This window comes from Watersipora subatra, chromosome 3 (assembly GCF_963576615.1).
Source record: "Watersipora subatra chromosome 3, tzWatSuba1.1, whole genome shotgun sequence".
In the NCBI taxonomy this organism is placed as follows: domain Eukaryota; kingdom Metazoa; phylum Bryozoa; class Gymnolaemata; order Cheilostomatida; family Watersiporidae; genus Watersipora; species Watersipora subatra.
This window is the reverse complement of record NC_088710.1, coordinates 64,665,800-64,685,130: the sequence shown is the minus strand read 5'-3', so window position 1 is coordinate 64,685,130 and position 19,331 is coordinate 64,665,800. Positions and strand designations below refer to the sequence as shown.

The 19,331-nt window shown below is 38.7% G+C and overlaps 1 protein-coding gene and 1 pseudogene across 3 annotated transcripts in view; one reads left to right on the top strand and one right to left on the bottom strand.

Annotated features, from left to right (window-relative positions):
- The window catches only part of LOC137391976 (uncharacterized), a 37,330-nt gene that overhangs the window by 11,607 nt on the left and 6,392 nt on the right, over window positions 1-19,331 (top strand). The window contains exons 1-2 of one of the 3 annotated variants that reach the window (XM_068078554.1): window positions 13,698-13,758; window positions 14,799-14,956. The exons of 1 other annotated variant lie outside the window; for it this stretch is intronic. In XM_068078554.1, coding sequence (XP_067934655.1) covers window positions 14,818-14,956 — 139 coding nt within the window. In that variant the 5' untranslated portion in view covers window positions 13,698-13,758; window positions 14,799-14,817. Of the gene's footprint in view, window positions 1-13,697; window positions 13,759-13,808; window positions 13,827-14,798; window positions 14,957-19,331 lie in introns of those variants that run through there. One more of the 3 variants, XM_068078556.1, reaches the window with a different exon arrangement.
- On the bottom strand, window positions 18,220-19,025 carry LOC137392240 (dynein heavy chain-like; annotated as a pseudogene).

The following is a 19,331-nucleotide window of genomic DNA, read 5'->3' as shown; positions in this document are numbered from 1 at the left end:
TAAAGCATTCTTATTGCAGGCATATCGTCAGGAAGTTACCAACCGATCTGGTGGTTCTGGAATGAATGCTGATCTCCACGCACTTTTTAACAGTTTAGCTGGAAATGATGGTGATGACGATGGACCAGCAGGAGCTGCTGCCTCTGTCAGTGCTGCCCCAGGTAGATGCTGGAATTTGTTTATTACGAGGCAGTAATCCATTTTTTGGCTGATAATATACATAATATACTTGAATATAAACTGACTGTCTATTATCGCATTTGCAGTTGCAGGATTTTGTCTGGTCTATCAGTGACTAAATTTTACGTACTACAGAAAGTCTGCACTTAACGATGGCCTCACTTAGCAATGACTCGAAGTTACGATGGCGTGTCAAGATTGTTAAAACTGCCAAAAATATGAAAGTAAAAAGAAATTATATTTCTTAAAAGTATTAACTTAAGTGACCATGAATGTATAAGATATTACACATGTGTGCTAGCCACGACGTTGTTTTTATGCACACCCATTATCAGGTGTCAAGTTAACATCCGCCATAGTTGAAGTATTATAAAAAGGATCTATGCTACATTTAAACGCTAAATGAAAAAATAAATGCCAGGAAAGTAAGCATGAAAAGTAGGTACAAATTTGTAATATTTACTGGAACATACTCTACAGTAGTCTAATAATTGTTTACATGCTTGTGCATGTGCAAAAGCTAAATGAAAAAGAAAAAGGTAAAATTTAATGTGCTTATCAAAATTTAAATTTATTACTACAAAAGCCCGTAGAATGTGAAAGTAGAAGAAAGGTGAAGAAGTGCCATACAGTTTAAATAGCTTAAGCGTATGAAATGGAGGCTTGAAGAAATGGAGGCGAATCGTAAAAACAACTTCAAAACATAACTCCATTATTAAGTGAGGACTACCTGTACTTGAATTATAAAATATAAAAACTAGAGCATGATATTGTTTGTACATGTAATTTATTTGATATTGTGTAGGCCCTTCAGGTAAGAAACAACCAGCTTCATCAACTACATCAGCTTCAGGAGCCAAGAAACTTAAGACTGCTGCCAAATCTGTCGCTGTAAAAAGGAAATCAACATCAGCAGTGAGCACATCAGCAGCAAAAAAATCTAGAGTTGAAGCTAAAAAATCTTCAACCACAAAAACTCCAGCTAAGAAACCTCTTTTGAAAGTGCCAACAAAAAAAGCAACTCTCAAAAAGGCACCCTCCAAGAAGGCAACCGCCAAGGAGGCGCCCGCCAAGAAGGCACCAGCTAAGAAGGCACCCTCCAAGAAGGCACCAGCTAAGAAGGCACCAGCTAAAAAGCTGCCGCGAAAAAGTGAAATGGCAAAGACGATCAAAAAAGTGAACTGTTGTTGAGTGTAAAATCAAAAATACTTTATTGGGTTTGTTTTAAATGATTATTTATTATCAGAGACTTAGTTTATAGTGATTCAACTTAATTTAATTTTTAATATGTATTTTTTAATCTTTTTTTGTTTTTTAGAACTCTCTACACAAACTTTTACAGTCAAATAGGTAGCTTTTATGCCATTTTATCAATTGTTTTGATGTGTTGTTCTGTTATGATTTCTAATCATTAAATCAAATGCTTTTTGCAACTTCGGATGTAGTTATAGTTATAAACAACTCTGCAAATAAAACAATTACATCATGATCCATTGTTTTTTGTGGCAGCAGTGGTTATGCCCAGCGATGAACTGTCTTAGACAATACAAGTGCAACATATTGTAACTTCTTGTTAAGCAAGAATGTGTTTTTTATAGGGTAACCTAGTGGTGACAGTAATTTTTAGCTCTATTGTTTTGCTTTATCTGCAAGCAAAATAATTTTAGACATTGCTCCAGTTTTAATAACTATGTGAGACTATGACAATGTATTTACAAATGAACAAGAGGTTTCACCTAACTAACCCTTTACAGTACTGTTAATTGCATCCACCTATCTGTAAAACAATTGAAACTTGTCTACACTCAAAACAATGATGTAAGGATATTGTGAATCAAGCCAGATCTCAGCAGCACAGTGTTAGATCATTACAATTAGATAAAGAACACAGCTTGTCTGAATGCTCAACATTTAATGTGTCTTTCATCGGTCACACACAATGGAACATGAGTCATTAGAATCTTCCATAACAGCGGGTGTGGTTAACAACAATATAAGCATGGGGGTAGACAACTCTTAATAATACAACATCCCCCTTCAAGCTCTAAACAAGAGTATAATGATTGTACTTACAACAAAAGTAAAATATAATAAACTGAATGAGAAATATGTAAGAACTGTTTGTTTGCCATGAAATACAAACAAATTGAATACCATCAATGATTGTCTTTGCTATTCATGACCAGTTGCCTCAAACTTCATTGGGGACTTTTGATTCTCTGCGATCTGCGTAGAGGTGCATTTGGCTCCATACTGACAACATCTGATCTGTTTCTGAGCAATCTACCAGCTTCTGTCTCAACTATAACTTTCCTTGTAATATTGTCAGATGCAGCGATCACCTTTCCATTTCTCTGTTTATCTCTGACCCACACAGCGTCTCCAGAGTGAACAGGTGCTAGAGGTATTACTTTACAGTTACTATCATGGTTCTGGTTCATCCTTGACTTATATTGTTCATTTGATGCAATGAATCGGGCATGATCTGGTTGTTTGGGCAGCAAATCATCCGGATGAGTTACCACAGTGGTTCTAAGTTTCCTTCCCATCAACAGCTCTGCAGGGGAGTACAGGCAAAACTGGTGAAGAACGATAAGCCAGCAGTGCCAGATAAGGGTCCTCTTCTTTAACCAGCATTTTCTTGATGGTTTGCACTCCTCTCTCTGCAGCTCCATTTCCTCTATGATATTCTGGACTGCTTGTAACGTGACGGAATACATACTGGATGGTGAAGTCTGCAAACTTTACTAGAATACTGTGGACCATTATCAGACATTACTGTCTCTGGAATTCTATGGCGAGAGAACATAGATTTCAGATGCATAACCTTTTTTGACGAAAAGTATCGTGCACCTAAGAGAGCTAAATCTGGATAGTGAGAGTAATAATCAATGACTAACAGGTAAGTCTGACCCTTGAAGTGTAGAAGATCGGTGCCAAGCATTTACCAAGGTCTATCTGGAGTAGAGGTTGGCCTGAGATGTTCCCATTGTTTGTTGGAATTTACTCTACAGTCATTACAGTCTCTTATCATCTGTTCAATGTCTTTAGGCATTCCTGGCCACCACAGGCTGTTCTTAGCTTTTGATTGACATTTGGTGACTCCAAAATGTCCCTTATGAAGGTCCTTCAACACTTGTTTTCTTTGGCCCACAGGGATGACTAATCGGGTACCAAGCATCAGAAACCCTTTACTCATTGACAAGAGAGATTTTCTGTCAAAGTAGGGTTTTAGAAGTGTCTTTTGAGGACAAGTAGGCAGGCCAATCTCCTTCAACAAATCTGATCACCTAGGAAATAGTTGTGTCGTCTCTCTGATCAACTTTCAATTGCTCTAATCTGGAATCTGAGCCATTAGGAGATACAACTAAATTAACATAATGCTCCATTTCATCCACTCGTGCTACATCAGAACTATTTGGTTCTGCAGAGGTATATCGAGAGAGTGCATCTGCCGTAATATTCATAACTCCCTTGATATGTTTCATGGTGTACTGAAATCTCTGTAGACGAAGCTTGAATCCCTGGAGTCTAGGTAGCAATCTATCAAGGAACATATCTCCGAATAGCGATACCAAAGGTTGATGATCAGTCTCTATTGTAGCATTTTCCATACCTAAGACATAGGGAGCAAACTTTTCCATAGCCCAGCAGACTCCTAAGCCCCCTTTCTCTATAGTTGCATATCTCTGTTCTGTCTCTGTTAAAGAATGACTTGCAGCAGCAACCAGCCTCCGACTTCCATCATCTTGAACTTGTGTGAGTGTAGCACCAAGACCCACTTTGCTTGCATCTGAGGTTATCACAGTTTCTTTCTTTACATCATATATAGCGAGAACAGGTTCATTAGCAAAAACATTTTTCAGCTTCTGAAATGCTGACTCCTGAGGCTTCAACCACTACCACGGCCCCTTGAGTAGCACTCTCAACGGCTCTGTAATATTGGCAAGCTCAGATGAAAATTTAGCATATTGGTTTACCATGCCCAGAAAACTTCTAATACCATGAACATCAACAGGTCAGGGAAAATCCAATATTCCTTGCAGCCTCGCTCTTGCATGAATGCCCTGCTCATCAATCAGATGTCCAAGAAACTCAACAGATGGCGCACTAAATTTGCATTTTGCCTTGTTTAATGTCATACCAGCGTCAGCAATCTTGTCTAGAACCGCCTGTAGTCGTTCATCATGTTGCTGTTGATCTTTCCCAAATACAAGCAAATCATCCATGTGTATGACAACACCTTTACAGTCTTCAAGGATTCTGTTCATCTCAGCAGAAACGATTTCTGGGCTACTGGATAGGCCTTGTGGAAGTCAAAGATATCTAAACCGTCCTTTATGAGTGAGGAAAGTGGTCAGATAACTGGAGTCTAAGCTAAGTGGAATCTGCCAGAAACCACTATTGGCATCTATTTTAGAAAACACTTCCGCCATCTAACATAGCTAAATTCGCAACCACTGATGCCATGGGATGAATTTCCCGCTGGATAAACCTATTAAGCTCTGTGAAGTCAGATACAATTCTTACTTCCTCCTTATTAGCTTTTGGAACCACCACCATGATGTAGGTTCATTAGGTCCAACCTTCTTGATGACTTCATCTGCTACCATCTTATCAAGCACTCTATCTGCTTTGTCTCTCAGTGGAAATGATATCGGTCTGGGAACATGTATAGCATGAGGTACTAAGTAATAGCATACTAAGTAATGGCATTTTCTGGTTTGGAACTAGGTAGATATATTCCTCAGTAACCTCACTCTCGGCAGTAATCTTACAGTGTATTCTCCCAATAAAGTTTAGTGGTGTGTGTCTGGGTTCATATAACTTTTTGTCAGAAGGCAAAACATCACCAGTTAACTGATTTGGTCCACATACACTCAAAGCAGCTCCTGTATCCAGTTTAAATCTGACTCGCTGGCTTTTCACAGCATTTGTGTGTACTCGTAAATCTGCATACCAGGAGTAAGTCATAGACGAGTTAATAGCATTTATGGTGTTTATTTCACCCAGATAACCTTCTGTAACATCATGATCTTCTGTTTCATTTATATGAGTATCTTGTCTACACATAACTGCCCAGTGATTAAATTTTTGGCAACGTTTACACTGCGTACCATATGCAGGACATCTCTGACCCTTATTGTGATTCTTCCCACAATTCTTACATTTCTGCTTGGAAAATTTATGTTTTGCTGACTTGACAGTTTTCTCTCTTCTCAACTGAGATACTGCATTGACATCTTCAGATTTTTCCTCAGCTTTTTGGTGCTTCAGTTTTCCTGACTTTTCAGCAATTCTCAATGACTTGAACACATAGTTGAGAGACAACTTTTCATCTGATTCTCTCATAAGCTTGTCTCTCTCTCTTTTGTATCATCCAAGCCAAAAAACAGTTTGTCTCGAATCAAGGAATCTCTCTGATTGCCAGATTGACAACCCTTAGCCAACTGTCTCAGTTTCATCAAAAATACATCCACAGTGTCACCACCTTGACTGCTATTGTGAAACTTAAATCTACTCACTAACAACACCCGACCTGGGATTGCAATATTCATGAAATCTTTTGATAACATCATCCAACTTCCTCCCAGCAGCTCCCTCTAGCTCTTCAGTATTGCCATCATCATCAGGTTGTGATTTGAACTCCATCTGCGAATAGACTTCTCTTACATCCTCAACCCCTGCATGCCTGAGTAAGGCCAGCTTTCGCTTTTCGGCTACCTTAGTAGTTTCAGTCAGGTCAATTGCCAAGAGGTAGTCACTGAAAGCCATTCACCAGACAAATCCTCACACCTTAAGTCCAGCTGCTGAGGAGGCAAAATTCCCTCTATAATGATTAATATGTCACTGTTATACTGAAAGTTCCAAATATAATCTTGCTATCCACACATTTACCGCTGCCACCATGTTAGATTATTACAATTAGATAAAGAGCACAGCTTGTCAGAATGCTCAACATTTAATAAGTGTTTTTCATCAGTCACACACAATGGAACACGAGCCATTTGAATCTTCCAGAACAGTGGGTGTGGTTAACAACAATATAAGCATGAGGGCAGACAACTCTTAATAATACAACACAGTAGTTTTGTCAACAAATAAAATTGGGGCTACAACAGAAAATATCGCTTTTTATTACGAACACATCTTGAACGATTTCAATTCCAGTCAGATCCATTAAGCAAACTTAGATATCTTGCTTTAATAGACCAGGACCAACATCAATAAACAGTTGTTACTACAGTTTATATGTGATTACTTGAGCTGTTCATTGTATTCCTTTTTTATGCATCCTCTTGAATTGATTAGGTAACTTTTTAACATCAAGTTTCTCAAAGAGTGGTTTTTATTCTCATGGTATCCTGTTTAGCTATTACAGAAAAGGGAACAGATCTAATCGAGAAAACTGTGTCTTTTGTTCGCTTTCTCTTTTTCACTAATTATGCTTTTACATAACTTCTAGTAAAACTTCATTTGAACTTCTTATTTCTAGTGTATAGGTGCCCGGTCTTGCCTGGCAAAAATAAACAGAATGCGTATTTTAGGATTGCCAAATCATCCCCGCTTGCTTTTGATAAAATGACATCCTCAATTGATGGGAGAAAAGATTACTTGATCCAAACTATTGCTAAGTGTGCGCGACGTGTGCTTTACACGGTCATTGATACAATGTTGCACATATTCACTTCACCTAGCAAAGTTGGAAAACTATCTTGCGATCCATCTCACTAGTATTTATTTAACAAGTAGCCAGAGAAGAAATGGTATGGTAATAAGCGCTTTAGTTACATCTGCCAGTGGGTCTACATGTCTAAAGCTTTATTACATAAAAGGAATCATACCTTTGAAGCAATCGCTGGACTTTCGATACATGAAATCAGCAAAACAAAAGGTTACATGTTTGTTTTTGCTCTCAAGCCACCTACTCTGGTATGAATAGTAAAAAGGTCCCAACAAAGAAAAAACAATCTAGTCTTGCTGAATTTCTGTAACCTTGACATAGCACCTTGATCAGTCCGAGTAAAATCTTTGCTGGAACCAAATCATGACTTAACAATTAACAGAACAATACGTATTAAAATAGACATTGTTGTGACACACGACTACAGCATGTGTATATAGACATATACTATGAATTATTATCTCTTGACAACAGGGGGATAAACCTTTACAAACATTGTTTTTCAGGTAAGAGAATAGATTTACAGCAGCATATTCATATGTGTAACATACACCTACAATCAGGCTAATCATAGAACAAAGAAAACGTCACCTATAATCTTTAATGATATTGGCGATAGTGATATTGGTGAGTTGGAACCGCACTAAACCAACCGATAGAGTGTCTTTCCAGCTATCTGCACTGCTATATTAGGAATCAATCTAAAGAACCAGTGCGAGCATTCACAAGTAATTAGGTATAACCAAATCCAAAAAGACAAGATAAATTGCGAATAATAGCAACCAGTGAGTTGGTTTCATGATTGAGTGTAGGCAAGATTGAGAAAAATAGAAGATTTCCAACAAGTCTAAAATAACAGTAAAAGCAGATAGATGTAACAGACTCTATTTTGATTGAATGGAACACAGGTGCCGTACTTATTGATTAACTAACATGTAAAGTAATAAAATGCAATGAATGAATAACGATAAAATAAACAAAAAAATTTTGAGAGACCGCTGAATGAAGAAGGTAATCATAACAATAATTATAATGGAGTATCGCTGAGAGCTGTTACCTATGTTTCAAAAAGAAGTATCTCCATCAACCATTTCTATATAGTCAAGCGCTTTAGAGACAAGGACACTCTAGGCGGATTTTTAAAAAAAACTTGCAAGTTTTAACAATCAGCTCATAATGTGACTATTACTGTCCATCACAAAAAACTTTGCAAAAGCTAAAAATCCAAAAGCTACTCACTGGCCCTTGTTGGCAAGATGTTGGCTATAGACTAGTCTCTCATCTACTGTTAAGTAGTCACTCAGGATTAGCTGAAAGAACACAAGTTGCTGATAAAAACGGAAACTTGGGCTTGAGCAATGATGCTCAACTCAGTAAACACTTATATGAAACATAATATCAGCCAAGGCTGGTCTTAGAATAGAAGATCACATCTATACTTCAAACACACAAAATCCTGTTGTAAAAATTTTAAAGCCTGATGTACTTTCTAGAATACAAACTATTAACAAATATTTATTAGTGCAACAGTGTACACAACATAGTCATGGAAAGATATCATGCAACATTTGCGAAAATGTGATCAACATTTTGCTCAGTGATCTATAAACTAATATCATATTCTTCTTCACGAAGTTTAATATAATTGTGGGATATTATGTGAATATTCGAAGCTTTCCAATGATTAACCGGTGATGCGGAGGCTGGCTTTCATGGAAGCCAGGGCTTTGCAAATCTAACTTTTCACAGGAAAGCCGAGGGACTAACAGGCCTCGCTATATAAACAGGCATAAATCAGATGCTTGACAGAAGCCTCCGTGAGGAGAGTAAGGGAGCCGATTTAGTGAATCACCGTGCTTTTGCTGACAGAAAATCTGCGAGTGGCAGTCGGGCTGAAGAGTCCATCGTATAGCAGCAAGGCTGCTTGTTTGAGCAGGTAAGCACCTCAGGCTGCTTTCGGTGTAGTGGTAATCATTGTGTACAAACCTGTCAACAGAACAGATTTGGGTGTAAGAGCGAAAGAAATTAACAGACTTCTTCCAGAAGGGTGGGCAGCACTGAGCATCTCGTTACGAGCTGTCCTAGACAGCGAACGTATGATGACATAGCTGCCGGGTCTACTAATGGTGGATCGAGTTTCGCGAGGAGGGTGCAAACGATGCCCTTTTTGATAGAAACAGAGTAGCACGAATCGGTACTTGCATGCGGCCAGACAGTTTGGTACTGTTCGGGACAGCTGGTAGGGCTATGTGCAGTAGCGGCATGTCAGTTGTTAGGGCTGTTCTCAACGGTCATTTTTCATGTGTCTTGTTGACACAGAAAGCGAGCGGATATTAGTAAATCCGCGGGTGGTAGTGGGGCTTCCCATTAGGCTAGGCCAGCCTTTGTTAATGGCTCCAGCCATTAACAAAGTTTCTCGCACTAAAGGCTGATGACAAGTCATTATTGGCTTGCAGGAACACTGCTTTTGTGTTACTGCGCCGGTAATGAGTGAGTTGAGGAATCTCGGGGTCAACTGACTTCTTGGCGGTGATGTCATCAATCATATGGGTAGTGTCACTGTTAGGAGAGGTTTGGATTCGAAATACAGTGTCCGGTGGGAAAAACCTCATCGAGATGGATGTTGCAGGGCTTTTCGAGGAGAGCCCAATGTTAGTGCAGCCAGCATGGCTGTGGGTGACTCTGGGCCATCAGCCTGCAGCAATATGGGTCTTCTGCGGGTTGAGGACCCAGATTTCGTCGCTGAGTTTGCCAAAAGTTCTTGGTCCGTTAGATTGGCGGTAGTCTGGGGAGCTACCTAACAAGCTCAAGACCAGGAACTCCGAGTATAAATGTGCTCAGGTACCTCAGGTGTAAGAGCGCTATTGCGCTGAACTAGAGAAATGGATCTGAAAAGGCTGGCTGAAGCGGTAGTACGGGCCTGTAGAAGGCATCATTTCACTGCTGGCAGTGATTCAGCCGACGAAAGACAAAGTGTGCCCAGTCATGGATTACCGTGGGCTGAATGCATTTGTCAAGTGTCATACTGGTGATAGCGTGTGGCGGCGTGTGCTGGTAAGATTAGGAAATGGCAGCAGCTGCAGGGCGAGCTTAAGGTGGTAGACCTTAAGTTTACACACCTGCAGATCCGTATTTCCAAGGACCTGTGGAAGTATCAGTTCGTGAGGTACAAAGACGGGCACTATGCCTTAACTTGACTAGGTTATGGCCTGTTAAGTGCACTGAGAATCATGACCTCAACCCTTAAAGAAGTTCTGTCATTAGACGAACGTGTTCCTCTTGGTACTGATAACTATATTGATGACATCATGGTTCAGGAGTCTGTACTGAGTGCTTAAGAGTTGAGAGACCACTTGGCTAGCTATGAGCTCCAGACAAAGGAGCCTGAGTTTGCCTAAGAGCCCGATTGCTGGGTGTTGCTTTACAGAAAGATTCCAGCAGGCTTCTGCAGATGTTGAGGGAAACAGCTCTCTCGGAGCACAATTTTGAGCCATCAACACTCTCGAAGAGGGAGCTGTTTTCCATATGCGACTGACTAGTTGACCACTACCCTGTGGCGAGGTGGCTGCGCCCACGCTGCAGCTTTCTAACAGCTGGGCTGCAGTGGAGCTTAGGGCTCTCCTGTTGGGATGACAGTCAGCAGTCTGGCAGGTGAGCTCTTGGCAAGAACCTGCCACGAGGACCCAGTCAAACGAGTTTGGAGGGTGAACCTTCAAGGTTCTGTTACAGTGTGGGCTGATGTAAGCTCCTTTGGCATGGGTGTGGCTTTGGAGGTTGATGGCAATACTGTGGAGGATGCTTTACGGCTCCGAAAGGAATCTGACCATCAGCACATCAATGTTGCTGAGTCGGAGGCAGTTGGTCAGAGGATCAATTTGGCAATTGCGTTGGGGTTCAACACTTTTACGTTAACCATCGATTTGCTTACAGTTGTTAACTGGTTGACCAACACCATTGATGGGCGAAACCATTTCCGAATGTAGGGTGTTGCGGAGATGCTTGTGAAGTGTCGTTTGGGGGTGATCCGTGACACTATAGCCAAGTATGGACTTGCAGTGTCTGTTCACTTTGTTCCTTCGGTAGAGAATAAAGCTGATCGAATGACCAGGGTACAAAAGCGTTGGCTAGAGTAATGAGAGGCTGACTGTGAAGCAGCTGAGGTGTCAGCAGCAATTGTCAGCAGCAAAAGTCTTGAAAACACCATTTGGGAGTTGACAGGATGCTTTATCTTGCATGACAGATTCGTAAAGATCTGTCATGGGAACAGGTAAAACCTAACCTGGCTAGGTACAAGGCATGCCAGCGCACTGACCTTGCACTGCAGGGCAAGAATATTGTGCCCGTTGGAGGTTTGGTCGTAGAGGAGAATTTGTGCCGAGTTGCTATTGATGTGAACCATTATGGTGACAGTCCATTTCTGTCAATGGTGGACTGTGGCCCGTCACGGTTTGACATCTGGCGCATGCCGCAAATTGAGTCTGCGGAACAAATAGTGACTCAGCTGTGTAGCATCATGGTTGAGCGTGGGCTGTGTCATGAGTTGTTGCTGGACAACTCAGCAGTGTGCAGGTCAGCAGCTGTTCATCAGTTTGCTGGCAAGTGAGGAATTTCTTTTAGTTTTCGAGTCGCCTCCATCCCTAGCAGTAATGGAATAGTTGAGAGAATTCATTGGACAATCAAAAGAATTGCCGAAAGGGGTGGGATCACCCCAGAGGCAAATTTTTGGTATAATGTGATGCCTTGGACGAAGACGCAGGAAACCTTTGTCCCTTTGAATGTGCTGTTTCGATACTGATATCGAGTGCCCTTTGATATCAACAGTAAGGCATCTGAGGAAAATGTCAAGAACTGTTTTAGTGTGGGTGATGAGGTGTGGGTGAAACCATATCCCAAACTTGCACAAAACGGTGGACGCTAGGTCAGGTTACCAGCGTTGCTTCTAACAACACAGTATGTGTGGATGGCATGCCTAGGCATGTGAGGGATTTCAGGCGACGGCACTATGGCAACGACATAGGTACATACTGGCCATACCAGTCATGGACTTGTCAGTGACATTGGATTTAGACCATTGGGTTTAGGTAACAACCATTTCCTGCAAGCGGATGTTGTCGATATGCCACCAGTGGAGATGGCTACTGACCATGTATTGTCTGTTGGGCCTCTAGGTGAGGCCGACGGAGAGGCAGTAGATAATCAGGGAGGTGTCGGACCTCAGCTGCCAGCTGAGGAAGTCGAACCCGGGGCTGATGCAGACAGGCCGGCGGTCGAGACAGACAGACTGAGCAGCCTGAACCGCCTAAACTGTCACAGCGTGTGCAAACGACGTCTTGCGTATTTGGATGACTACGAGTGCTAGTCGCTCGAGACTAATGCATCTTTCTTGTGAGCTTTGTAAGAAGATGGGGGAGATGTGGGATATTATGTAAATGTTCGAGGCTTTCAAGTGATTAGCTGGTGATGTGGAGTATGGCTTTCATGGAAGCCAGGGCTTTGAAAATCTAACTTTTCACAGAAAAGCCGAGAGACTAACAGGCCTCTTTATATAAACAGGCGTTAATCAGATGCTTGACAGAAGTCTCAGTGAGGAGAGCAAGGGAGCCGATTTAGTGAATCGCCGTGCTTTTGCTGACAGGAAATCTGCGAGTGGTGGTCGGGCTGAAGAGATCATCGTATAGCAGCCTCGCTGCTGCAGCGAGGCTGCTTATTTGATTTGCCTATAGGTCGGCAGTAGGAACTGTCGCGAGATTCGTGACAGCATTCTGCTGTGGGCGTACATCGCCGTGGTGGTGAAGGCTGGTGGCAAAGGAAAGGTTGGTGTGCCATCGTAGCAGCTTGGTGCTGCGTAGCAACATCCTTGATGTCTTGCTGACAATAATAAAGGGCAACAAAAGCGGTACCCGTCCATACCTGCCAACTCTGACGCTTTGGGCGTGAGACTCACGCAATCACCCGAAAAAAATGAAAATGCGTTAGATTTTTGCTCCAATTTCCTCAATTTTCTATATACTATCGTTGATACATCAATTGCCCCAAAACCAAATCTCACGCATTGCCCCACTCTTGGGTTGGCAGGTCTGTGTCCGTCCCTATCTACGCTAAAGACGTTAGGAAAAAAGACTGCCTCGCATGGAAATCAAATCCGACGAAAATTGGTGGTCCGCGAATCAAGCTGGTACAAGACTCAGTGGAACATAGAATGGCCCTAGAACCATAATCGTAAACTCAGGTACAAGCGGCCTATGATAGACCAGCAGATTACCGATAAGAATCAACTTAGACATTTCGATCACGGACTCGCGGTTTCAATATAGACTAAATTCTACAGTGTTGACATTCTATGCACTGTATACCGTATCTTATCAGAATGTATTACAACAAAGCAATTTGTTCATGACGAATTTTGTTTGACGTGAACTATCTAAAATGAATAAATAAATCTTTCGTAGACTTTCGCAATAGACTTGTTTTTTAAATTGCATATGATTTGGGCTATCATGTGTGGCGACAGTAAAAAGTACATACATATATACGTCGTTTATTATAGACGCCGTAAATGTAAACTTTAGCGTTTAATAAACATTCTAGTTGTTCTAACTTGCTAAAACTTAGTTTTCAATCTAGACTGTTTGTACGCAGATTTTGAAAATGTGCAAACGTCTATATACAAATACATGTAGTGTATATAATTATGTAGCGTGCTATTACACGCGTCTATCGCATAGACCAGTCGCACAAAGACGATTTGTAGATTGTCTGCCCTTATTTCGGTCGTCGCAAGTATCTACTCGACCTCTTAACTACGGAAGTACACGCCTACTTCACTGCAGCAAATGCTAGCAACGCCATCTGCTAGTACAAAAGCACAGTGTCCAAGTAGTGGTAGTCACTAGGTAAATGTCAGGTTTGCGAGGAATAAAATACATTCACGTGAATATTGTAGTCTAACATTCATTAATTGGTAATCGCAATCATAAAATTATTGCGTGTAGAATATGTTAATCTATAATAATAATTGTTACAAACTGTCAATTTAAGTGCGCTGATTATTTAACAGTCGGGAAAGGCTGGAAATAGTTGTAGGCTTGTAAATTTGTGGTCACACGTATTACATGCATTGCTCTAATATATAGCGTTTTTGTTGTAGACTCAATATCTTATAAGGCGTAGAACATAATTATTTACTATTGCTAGCTACCTTATGATCGGAGTTGAGTGCTTTATACGCCTTGGAGACACAAATTATTTAAAACTGCAATAAAACTGTTGCGAAGTGCACCAAGAAAAACATTCAAATTTGTTACTCTTACCTTTACTTTAATGGAGATTTGGATCAAACTGATTCAACAATTGCACTTCAATCTTGCAGGTTTTTTACTCTACATTCCTATGGCATAAAACTAAAGTGTGTCGAACAAAGATATTCCCTTTGGGAATGTTATGCGCTTATCCAAGAACTGGTGTATTTGTTACATGGAGTAATTTGGGAGTGTATCTCTTTAGGGAGTGTACAATTTTAATATTTTATCTGTCAAGCTTACTAGCATGACCAAATGAATGTTATGTACTAAGCTGTCTGTTCCTGAGGTCCAATACTTTAAAATTGGGGTTTTGCAATATTATAGAGGTGTGCAAACCTTTTAAAATTTATCACGATTTTAAAAAATTTAGCTGGCTAAATTCTGTACAAACATCAATTTTTTTAAGCTTATTTATGTTATTTAGTCTTGAATACTATGAATAGTTTACTACTATCTAAATTTATACATGAGTTTATATGTATAGCATCAAATAAAGACTTTGACTCCAACTCACCTAATTTTACCAGACATTATAACATATTATCTTGCACTTCATTCTAAAGAGTTTCAATTGAAGCCCTTCTATTGGTGCAATTATGTTAGTAGTCAATGCGGTCATGTTTTTCTTGCAGCGCCAAACCATCTTTAAATATGCCAGCTTACAAAGGAACAGCACCCAGTACAAGTCATGTAGTAACGGATGATCGTTTTAAAACGTTACCAGTTACTAGCAGGATTTCTATTCGAGATTTTGTGAGCAGGAATGGGATAACATTTGCTCCTGGCCGAGGTTTGTTCATCTTCCTTTGCTGTTCCACTTACTCTACATGATATCAATGCAGTGAGCATGCAGCGCTCTGCTTGTTTACACATGATTTTTGTTGTGCATGTTCAACAATGATAGGAAGTTGTAAATTCATACTAAAATGAAACAATTATATAATCAGGTACTAATAAATATCTTATTCTCAGTTGCTCTAGTCAACTTGATGGTCAATGGATGCCAATAATCATTCAATATTAGTACATATAGATAAGTGAGTGAATACCCGCGGTGTCATGGCAGGTGTTTTATCAAAATCGTAATCTTGTCTGGGCTTGTCTGCCAACGACAGCGCCATTGGAGCGCTTATTGTGTTAGTGGTATTAGTGACCTACTTCGATTAATCTTCTACATCTATTCTTATCAATACATTGCGCAATATTACGTCCCGCAGGCAATTTGCCGGGCCGGCACTAACATGTTAGGCAGCCACATGCAGGCAGCCAGGCATGACATCATGTGTTTTCATTTGAAGCGCTTTGGTCAATCAATACTATAGTATTTGTAGTAATATCAGCGTTGTTACCACGCCGTAACTTGGTAACCGCGGCATTACGCACTGTACATTTTGGCAATAGCTGTGATATTATGCAGGATTGGATTGTGGCGTGAGCTGATACAGCGTGATATTGACATTTCAAGCTCAACCTAGAGGCAAAATACAGTAGAATGCATACTATATCATTTCAGCCAGGCATACAAATGGTTGTTTTCAAACGTGCCAAATGTGTACCTTCAATAATCCTTCACCTCATATATTTTAGAACGGGAACCTTCTGTAAAAATAAACCATAGCTGAATCATTAGTAGGTATTGTATTATACTCTGAAATACAATATGTAACTAAAATAAGGTGTAAGGTATTGTCTGAACAGCTTTCTTGAAAGAATCTTTTAAATCTTGCAGAATCTCTCAAAGCTTCTTGATGTGTTTACATACTTTGGTTCACTAGCGGCAAATCAGATTCTGTGGTTATATTTTATTGTGTATATATATTATATATACACTATATCTAATATATTATCGTGTATACATAGTACATGTATATATATAATGTAGTATATATAATATATATATATACATATTTCTCAAAGTTGGTCTGTGTTTCTTTGTACTCATGTAGGCTATCTGTCGTTGTGTATGACAATCTATAGCTATTAAAATTCCAAAATTTGATGGATTTGAACGCACGGAGATTGCTATCGCAAGTTTAAAATCCAGGTGCTCTACCACTGAGCCATACAAGGCGTGATGATCTAAGTTGTTGTCATATGCCTTATTCTGTATGCACATGCTAAATGACGCGTTTTGTGAAACTATGAATTTTATTAACTCTATGAAACACGATGCATTTGCTTGTTTTCTTAAACTTCTATTTTCAGTTTTTCGTAAGGGTCAAATGCTATTACGTGGTTAAAGCCAATCCTTTTCACGCGAACAATTCGATTATCTACGTAGAAAGAGCCGCGGTATTCTCTCTCCGTTCGGTCAGACAAAGACAGTAGGATATCTTATTTTTACATTTGTACTAGTATCGTCGTATTCAAAGTTTTGATGGATAGCTTCTGGTGGAACAGTGACCTTTTTTATACACACACTTCTATGCAAGAGTTGTTATTTTTCAACATATTCAGGATTTTTATTTTGTTTTCTCAGTTCGTATTCATGGTGTCATTACCGAATTATTTTTTATTGTAATCTTAGCAGAACAGAGTTAATTTAGCTATTCCTTGCTAATTATTTCACTAATTATGTTTAAACCTTTTTATAATTGTTTCATTCTTTTTTAATTTATTTGACCTGCACGAAACGTTTTTCTCATGATATGAAGTTTGAAAGTTACCGTTGCCTGACAAAGTTTGAAAACCTTCACAGTTGTTTTCATTTTTTCTCCTAATTTATTTCAACTACACAAAACGCTTTTCTCATGATATGTAGTTTGAAAGTTAGAATGGCAAATGTTGTTATATGTTAAAGCACATCAATTATATCAGTACTTTTATCATATATTTCAGTACTTCAGAGTCTTGGCTTTTGAATGAGCCTGTATTTGATACACAAAGAATAATAGAACTATAAAAAAAGGGTGTCAAAAGTATGTCCTGCAATAAAAAAACACTTGGTTGTGGTTCCCACAATGTGATGTCATAATTATCATTTAGCCTTAGGTTGTCGATCCCTTTCGCTGCCATTGAGGCTGCGCTTTTCTGTGACAATCAGTGCTCTTAAACCCAGAGAGCGCTAATAATAAACAAGGATTCTAGATAATCAACAATGCCCGGGATCATGCTAACGCCCGATCAATACACACACATGTTCTGGGTTAACAGATTTCGGGTGATTGTTAGAGTTTGCCTTTTTCATCCTTTTGTTCATTTTAAACATTTATATAGTATTATTATCTGAAGAATTCGTATCACTTTCCATGTTGCTTTCTAAATATTGTACTTCAATAAATATACTATTGTTGATAAAGGTAATGAAATGACATCGATTAAATTGCGATCTGCAGGGTGTGGTCCTAGGACTATATGTAATTTGCGCTCTAACGAGATCACGCAATGCTTGAAATTAATTAGCCTCAGTCGTGCCCCTCAACATCACAATAAAAAGAAAGGGCTAGTGCATAATATCATCGGGAAAACATAGTATGGTGCTTGGAATCTGAGCTATTTATCATAGAAATAATCTGTACATAGAAAGCTAATGACACTGAATCCTTTGTCATCTTCATTGGTTCTCTGGAGTTGTCATACCTTCGCCTGCCACTAGCATCATTATCGTCGTTGATAAATGTAAGCGGTAAGCTATAAAAATAAGCGGTAAGAGCACACAACACTGAATATGAAAATTGTGACATCATTATTTGCGAGCCTATACCATTGAACATTTCTGTGGTAGAGCTCTGGGGAAATCCTATAAACACCAACCAATGTCTGTCTCACCATGACAAACAATGGCTCATTTGAAAGCCAAGATATTGAAGAATCTGAATAAGCTGAACAGTACTTATGTAATTGATGTGCTTTAAATACAAATCCATTTTCTGTCTAAAGACTTATATTACCTGGGCAACGCCGGGTATTACAGCTAGCTAGTATATAATATAGTATATATAATATGATATATATAATATTCTCTATTGTATAGTATATAAAATATTGTATATATAATATGCTATGTAAAATATAGTATATATAAAATATAATATATATAATATAGTATCTATGCTATATGTGGTATATTGTATTGTGGTATATTGTATTGTGATATATTGTATTGTGATATATTGTATTGTGATATATTGTATTGTGATATATTGTATTGTGATATATTGTATTGTGATATATTGTATTGTGATATATTGTATTGTGATATATTGTATCGTGATATATTGTATCGTGATATAATGTATCGTGATATATTATATTGTGATATATTGTATTGTGATATATTGTGTTGTGATATATTGTATTGTGATATATTGTATTGTGATATATTGTATTGTGATATATTGTATTGTGATATATTGTATTGTGATATATTGTATTGTGATATATTGTATTGTGATATATTGTATTGTGATATATTGTATTGTGATATATTGTATTGTGATATATTGTATTGTGATATATTGTTTTGTGATATATTGTTTTGTGATATATTGTGTATTGTGGTATATTGTGTATTGTGGTATATTGTATTGTGATATATTGTATTGTGATATATTGTATTGTGATATATTGTATTGTGATATATTGTGTTGTGATATATTGTGTTGTGGTATATTGTATTGTGATATATTGTATTGTGATATATTGTATTGTGATATATTGTATTGTGGTATATTGTGTATTGTGGTATATTGTATTGTGATATATTGTATTGTGATGTATTGTATTGTGATGTATTGTATTGTGATATATTGTATTGGGGTATATTGTATTGTGATATATTGTATTGTGATATATTGTATTGTGATATATTGTATTGTGGTATATTGTGTTGTGATATATTGTATTGGGGTATAATTCATTCAATTAAAGTTAACTTTACTCTCAGTTGTGTTTAATATTAAAACTCGGAAGAAAATATGTTTATTATTGGAGACTCTAGCCGCTTATTTGTAACACACTTTAGTTTCACTTTGCTGCTAGGAGAGGTCTTAATTAATAAAGATGAATGAAGTTTGGCTGATGAAAGCTTTGTTACAGAAAACTAGAATATAAAGATGGTTTTTTCACACAAGCCATTTGGCTATAATTCAGATACTGAATAAAAAGGTACAACACTGACTAGGGTTCGTAGTAGCTCTGACCTTGACCTCTGAGTTGTTTTAAAG